General features: G+C 38.0%; 1 protein-coding gene across 1 annotated transcript in view; it reads left to right on the top strand.

The window, feature by feature from the left end:
- Positions 1–3558: 3558 nt before the first annotated feature.
- The window catches only part of LOC139745413 (uncharacterized), a 28161-nt gene continuing 23516 nt past the window's right edge, over positions 3559–8203 (top strand). The window contains exons 1-4 of the mRNA XM_071655807.1: positions 3559–3616; positions 5360–5407; positions 6722–7272; positions 7606–7816. Coding sequence (XP_071511908.1) covers positions 3559–3616; positions 5360–5407; positions 6722–7272; positions 7606–7816 — 868 coding nt within the window. The remainder of the gene's footprint in view (positions 3617–5359; positions 5408–6721; positions 7273–7605; positions 7817–8203) is intronic.

Here is an 8203-nt window from a genome sequence, read left to right as displayed (position 1 = left end):
ATTTCACTAATTTCTGCGTAGAATATATGCATGCATAGCTGTAAGAACCTTACATATCATTGTATTCTCATAAAAGATTTCCATGTTATTGTATCTTACCCTGTGCAATTTCATGTTATCATGTTATCATATTCACATGTATGTTGTTAATAAACTCAACTCAACTCAACTCAGCATTGGCGGAGATGAGAATTGAGCTTACAAAAAGAAAGTTACAACTGGGCTGATTGCAGAACCTCTCTGAATCATGATATATGCATATACTATATAGGTACTACACGCGCACACACACAACACACACACACACACACACACACACACATGTGAACACATATTGTACATGTACTGACAAATGGTTTAGTCTGTTACCAATTGTTACTCCTTGATTACATATGAAGAGTTTGTTTGCAAAAACCGATAAGTCCATTTTTGAAGATTTTGAAGTACGGTCTCTGTCATAAAGTACAAAATAATACCTTTTAAATGATATATTGGTCACTACATAAGGTACATTTTTGAAGTTACGGTGAATAGAAGCAAAAATTTCCTTATCATTTTCTTTATTCTTCTTGACCTTTAATGGCAAATATCTCCATTTGACGAATATGGACTTATCGGTTTTTTCAAACAAACTCTTCATATATATATATATATATATATATATATATATATATATATATATCATATTAATTGCATCATAATTTGCTTAACGTACTAATGTGCAATGTACTGATATATTAACTGCGATAATCCTATGAGGTGTATGTTTCTACGTCAACATAAAACAGGGCTCGACACTAACGGTGGCCCGGTGGCCCGGGGCCACCAAAAATGAAAGTCGGGCCACCAAATTTCAAAAAAGGGCAAATTTGGTGGCCCGCCTCGGGCCACCAAAATTTTTTGAAAAGTATGTCAATAAATTCGTAACTTTTTGCGCCGGAAATTAGCAGTTAAATTTGTTTAAAGGATGGATGAAAAGGACTGAATGAGTGCCTGAGAGTGAGTGTTGCAAGTTTGTTGAAGTTTATTTATGAGTAGATATGTCCAACTTCTAATTCTTGCTATCATAAACTTAAATATTTGACTCATACAAAAAAGGACTTTCCACGTTTTTTATTGTTTTATTCATTGGGGGGGGGGACACCAAATTTTTCTCTCGGGCCACCAAAATTTTGAAATTTAGGATTTTGGTGGCCCCATCGGGCCACCAAACAAAAAAGTTAGTGTCGAGCCATGCATAAAGTATGCAAGTACATAGATACATTTACGTGTATATATTCATTTATATAATCTATAAATCTTTATCATGTGAAACACGTTTATTTGTTTTGTGTGTGTCTGTGTATGTGCGATTTTGCCAGGTAATGTGAAACCAACCGAACTCTTTTAAGGGCATGAGAAGCGATCAATTTGCACAAAGCATTAAAAGCCTAGGACACTGATAAAAACGCGTCGCTGGTGTTATGTCACATTTTCACCGTCATTGTGCGTCTGGATACAGACTCCTTGGTCACAGGCTAACCAAAAGAAAACAATATAGACTTTATCATCCATTCGGTAGCAAGAATTAGTCACAAAACAAGTACTTGTTGGCGAGATAGAACAGATAAGCATACCCCGCTGGGCGGGAAAATACAGTTGAGTAAGTGGAATCATATAAGGTGAAATATTTTCAGGAGTTGCGTGTCACTTAAGTCTACTGGTAAAACCAAACATGATTATTCTGTTGTGCAACCAAATTACGAATTGTTCTATTGATTTCTAGAAGGCAGAGCTAAAATATAGTTGAGTAAGTGCAATCACTACCCCTTAGCAATTAAATATTCCGTACATAATGGCTTATTTCTCCCTAGAAAGAACAGGAATAATACTCTCATTTTTTAAAATCTTTTAAGTTGTGTAAAATAGATCATTGCATGTCTATTTTTTTTTTGTCTATTATAAGTTATGTTTATGTGAAAGCCTATTAAGATTTTACCAAGAAACTTGTGTGTCACAGAAATCATTCCAACATATATACTTTCGGTGACCTTTGAACTCTTTAAAACAATGTAATTATGTATTTTATATAAAAACAATAAAGATAGTAAAGCATAAAACTTTTTTTTTAAGAGAACGGGCAGTTTCGTGTGTTTTAGGGAGTAATCTGACTGGTGGTTTCGGGCGGTTCAGTTGCTTATGGGATAAGGTGAAATATTTCCAGAAGTTGAGCAACGAGGTGTCACGTGAGTCCACTCGTAACACCAAACATAATTGATTTGTTGTGTAACCTAATTGTGAATATTGTTCTACTGATTTCTGGAAAGCAGAGCTCGAAATACTCTTGTCAGCTTGCTCTTTTGTAACTACAACTGTTAAGTTGAGAAACTTCGTAATGATGAATTTTGTCGTAATTTTGTCTGTATACATAAGAGCGCTGCAAAAAAGGAGGTAAATTAAGACTAAATTTCATTTAAAAAAAGCAAAGTCCTAATCCTAGAGGAGAAACCGCATATTGTATAGTCATATTATGTTCGACAGATATATTAATGCGTGACGAGATAGTCAAACACATGCATATGAATATAGAGCATTATACATTCAACCGGAATACATTCGTCTCCAAGTCAACGAAAGAGGAAGAGCGGGAACTACTTGATATAATTTTATAGACGCGCTAATATCGTACATTTTTATGAAATAACAGCAACATTTTAAGAAATCAAAATAGAGGGATTGAATTCATCACTGGTATATAAATTTTGATCAGTTGTATAGGTCATCAAAGAAAATATCTGTCTTAAAAGTCATCTTGACCGCGTCGTCTTTATCTGTTACACTCTGGTGGCGCAATATTTGACTGTGTAAAAAGCATAAAGAACACGCCTTGTCTATTCAGCGTGACTTGCAAGGTGACCTTTTCCCAGCATGTTGTATACACATGACAAATTAATCGATTGCCCAAACAATGAAATCATGCCTCTGTTCCTAGATATGTCTGCATGGATGGGAGCACAACAAAAGAAAAATCAAATAAGTGTTTCTTCGATAACCTCCTATCGGTGCAGTGCTATCATTTTTTTTTTCAATAACACTGCAATCTAAATATTTGGAGGGTGCCTGGTCTTTGACATTTCCCCTGCTTGCCATTGTTTTTAAGCCAACATTTTTCTACTAATGGTTATATTGTATTAGTCTCTGTTCACCGTACTTTTGTCTGTTTCTTTGTGTACACATGATGTCCTTACCAATGTTGATTTGAAACGCATATCTATGTCCAGAAGCCAAGGTAATTCACACACTTATGAAACGGGTTATCACGTTTCTTGTTCGTTAACGCTAGATACCATTCACCCCCCCCCCCCTTATAACCAACCAATCACGTCGAAGAAAGGAGTATTCACCCGTCCTTCTCGCACAAGTCTCGACCAATCAGGAGGCACGTCCCGCCACTCAGAAGTTTGACTTTGTCGAGTTATCGCATCTTAGGCTATTATAAAAACGGCAGTTCCTCTCTCCACCAGCCACTATCCTCCAACAATCACAGGACCAGAATCGGGAATCAGGAATACCGTCACCATGAAGGCGGTCTGTTTTCTCCTAGTTGGTCAGCTCCTCGCGACGGCCGTCGTTGCCGGTAAGTTTCGAATACAACCACTGCGTTTCTCTTTTCACTGCGTTTCTCTTTGCCCTCCGTTTTGAAAATCGAAGTTTGAATGAGATTAAGCCAAATAATCTTGAGCTTGTCATTAACTCATCTGGTAAAATACTTCCACGCTCTTGTCGGGATGTTGCTCTGTGACTTGCATTCCTCCTCGATCAGATGGCGAACATAATCTTCTCAAAAGTCTGTTCTTGTTCCCTGAAATTTTGTTTGACCTGAAGGATGAATAGTCACTTTGTTTCTTTAATATACAAGAGTCGTGCATTGGTAGAATAGCGCGTAAGTGACCTTAGCATTTGTGCGGCTGTTTTCTTGCAAACCATTATAGTGCCTGTGTTGTTAAAAAGGGAAGTGTTTGTAATGAAAGTCGTCAGATGACACCAAATAACATTACGCATTATCCTCCTTGGTGATGTATTACAATGTTTTGTTATCATGTTTCGCTATTTTGTATACTTCGTACATCTCACAATCTATCATCTATACATTATTCCTCTGCTACAAAAAAAAAGAGAGAGTGAAGTGTACGTTATGTTCTGTCGAAAAAAAAGACATTGTAAGGGAAATAACATTTGAATTGAACTGAACTGGATTAATTATTTATTAAGTAATGATGGTTGATAATATTCGTTTACCCATTATCAGAGGGTGATTTCATCACCCAGTGTGCTATACTTCCGTAGATTTATGAATATAACCACTTGACCACATTGCTTTCGCTCATGAGTACTCCGGAAAGATTTCCACATTCCTGTCTTCACTGATATGCTCCGAAATCTTGTTTTGTGCTTTCGAATATTTCATAACTATGTGATGAAATGCGTACTGGGGGTGGTGTATTCTTAGTAATGTAGTGTTGTTATACCCAGAGACACCAAAGATACAATGTGCAATATATTTAAACTTGTACTATTTTCGTTCCTTAGGAAAATAAGAAGAAGAAACAAGCTCTTACAAATCAATCAATGCAGTAAAACTGAGAAAGATAAAAACTTAAATAGCTTTTAAGATTTTCGAAATTGTTTCCAAAGTCTTAAGGTCGTCATTCTATCTTGTTAATTTTGGCTGGAACATCCGTTCCAATCGAATAAAGATACATATTTATCGGGACCTATGTTTATTATTCATCCTAAGTCAAACGTATTAACATTCACTCAATATCAGATAAGACATTGATAAGTCACTTAAGGTTTTTAAAGTGATTTGTCAACAGTAATGTACTAGGTATAATCAACATATTTATCATTATTTTAATTCCCTGTCGTCTTTAAAAGCAGCATATCCTCGTTCTCTTTCAAAAGAACAAAGAAGGTGCTCTCCTGTTAGAAAATAAAACATCCCCCGTATACTGCTATTCGTGAACGTATAATGAAATTGATATCAAGGTGTTGCAAGATATTGTCAAGCCGTCTTATTTGAATGCGGATACGAGTGCAAGGTTTCAATTATAAACCCCTGTCACTACCGACGAATATATTCCCGGAATCCAATCAACTATTGTCGTAGCTTGGGCTTGCGGTAACCTTAGAAGAAACTATGTTTAAAATATCTTAACAAGCAAAGCAAAATAAACAGTATTAGAATTATAGGTGCCGTGCTATTTCGCGGCTCCAGTAACAAGAACTTAATTGATAATGATATATTGGTAGGCATGAATGAGTCTTTTTCCTTCAGCACCACTAATGATAAAACCTGATGCACTTTGATCTTTAACAGGCCCAGTCCGGAGGAGTATCGAAGATATCCCCGAGGCTGAATGCTCAGGTGAGTTCGGTTGACTTTTGAGGCTGTTTTCTTGTTTTCTTTACGTACATATGCATGTCAGTGTATGTGTGTGTCTGTGTGTATGTTTCTGTGTTTGTGTGTGTCTTGTTCACAGAGCAATGCGTTTGCGTGGACTTAAGCTGTCCTCCCTCATCTTGAAATGGACAGATTTCGAGAATAAAATTCAAACACCGTTGTGTATCTATTAAGGCTTGAAAATTTCATCTTAATTGCAAGGATGACAAATTTTGAGTAAAGAAAAGAATCTTACCGATTCGGCTTACCTGAATAACTAAGTCTACAAAGGAGACACTGGTCCTTTCGATATTTCTGTATCAACTCAATCCGTATGTACATTTGGGTTTCATTCTCTCTAAAATCGATAGCATGTGTACGGAGTTCACACTAGATATTCTCCGTTGGTCTCTCCAGAACACCTTTAATACCCGTATCAATGCAATCCTGTCCAGTCCGTACCAGGACAAACACTACATATCGTGTCCTTGGTATATGGTGTAATCTACCGTCACCGGGATCCAGAACATAATCCTTGCGCTTAACAATGATTAATGTAGTTAATTGTTCACTTGATTGTATGCGCCATGATAACGCGGTGTCCCCGAGCGAAAAAGGAAAAAAAAAGAAGAAGAGCAAATACGAGATTCAGGGAGCAACTGTGTAATCACTGCAGCCCAAATGATAAGATTCTGGGTATAGACCTGGAAGAATTAGGCAGGATATTGATTCCAATTATCGCGTGTTTTGTCAGATGTATGGGGGAACCCAGTCTGTCTACTTCAACAAAGTAGCCCCTACGAGCAAGGACGAAATGATTATAAAAATTTGCGTCGTCAACTAGTGTCAACTAGAACTGCGCAATATACGGATCTTGCAACAACAACAAAAAAAAAATAGAATTCGGAGACGGACACACCATACTGACCATGATAGAATTAAAACATGACTCACCATCAAAATATCCGTTTGCTTGTTCTGTGTTTTCTTTTTCTTCTTCGTCTCTTGACTTAAGATAAATGGCAATCATATTTATTCATAATTTCGTATGTTTCTGCAATGAGCCAGGGTTTTTGACATCATTCTGCAGATATTATCTGTTCCCTAAAATCGAGAAAAGAAATTTACGTTGACCTATAGTACATTAACTCTAGTTTGAAAATAATCGCTAATGAAAAAAATGAATATTTTATTAGCGCCATAAATGGACATACAGAATATATTAATGTAAGCTATAGAAGGCTATGAGTCACCTGTGATGACTTGCCACTTACATCCTTTTGTCATTTCATTTTACAGATCTGACAAGATTCAAGGAAGGTTTCTCCTACACATTCGCCTATGAAGCACTGACTGAGTCAGGCATTAAAGGCGCCGGACCCGGATCGATGATGAACGTGACTTGTAACGTCATAGTGCAAGCACCGGAACGATGTACGAACGTCCTTAAGACCCTCGACTGCCATATCTACGAAGTCGAAACCGGGAGAGAGACCAAACCGGAGTTCGAATTCGAGATGAGAGCTCACGACCTCGTATTCATTACCAACAGGGGACGTATCGTCGAGTTGCTGGCTCACCCTGACGAACCCGTGTCCGTTCTCAACGTCAAGCGCGGTATCCTCACCTACCTGCAGCTGGACATGAAAGCCGACGACGTCGACAGAATCATCATCGATGAGGTGACCGTCCACGGAAACTGCAGCAACGAGATGGTAGTCAAGACGAGGGACAACAAGCAGCGCCCCCGCAAGATTGAGGTTTACACCGACCTGAGCACATGTCAACTCAGGGAACTCCCCGAGAACGTGACTATGTGGCAGAGTTTCACTGATATTATCTTCAACACAGTAAGTAAAAGCAAAATATTGTGTAATGTAACAAAATGTAATGTATGTAATGCATGTGTTGATATAAATGTCAACGTTACCATCAGGTTATTCGTACATTTGGCTGTTTACAGGCGGTGATGCAGGACAGCAATATATGATAGCAATGTCCAATCAGCAGAGAAAAGGTCTCCGCAAAAGCGTGCCCTCACTGCTCCACTAATGAGCAGAAATCCGTGTACTTGATGATGATATTAACGAGATGCTACAATGACATTCAATGCTCCTGCGATACTGCCTCCACATGTTCGGCAATCACCGATCTTCATCACTCACCATTATCATTTATTCCAGACTGTTATGGACAAGTACTTCAATTCGTCCAAGCTGTGTTTCTACGATGTCAAGGGAACAAGCGCGGAATTCAAGCGCATCGAATGCACTGAGCTCCATTCCTTGTGGCCGATGAATTTCAACAGCGAAAGCGGAGTGCGCACATCTATCCGAACAACTATGATGAGCCTTGAAATCAGAAAGCTAAACACCCTCTACATCGACCCCGCAAGTAAGTTCACTCTCACGCTTGCTTGCTTGTTGTTGTTGTTGTTGTTGTTGTTGTTGTTGTTGTTGTTATTGTCGTTGTTGTTGTTTTACCCTTCTCGAGTGACGAAAATCTGTTCTGTGTGTTTAAAACCTGGGATGGAGAACACAGCCAGCCATCTCCTTTCGTTTTGGTCAATTTCTGTAGAAATGAGAATATTCCTAACATTGATAAACTGGTGCAAAAAATATTCAATTTCATTCCATTCGCTGTTATGTATGAAGGCCCAGCATTCATACCCTTGCTGCCTTAATTGTTGCAATCGTATGCATAGCATAGTTAGCATTATACAATCAGCACAATTTACATGTATACATACGTTCACTAACATAACAAACAAATACAATCACA

This window comes from Diadema antillarum, unplaced genomic scaffold, assembly GCF_040938485.1.
Source record: "Diadema antillarum isolate AM-2024a unplaced genomic scaffold, OU_Dant_1.0 scf00000036, whole genome shotgun sequence".
Classification (NCBI taxonomy): domain Eukaryota; kingdom Metazoa; phylum Echinodermata; class Echinoidea; order Diadematoida; family Diadematidae; genus Diadema; species Diadema antillarum.
This window is presented reverse-complemented; position numbering and strand designations above follow the sequence as displayed.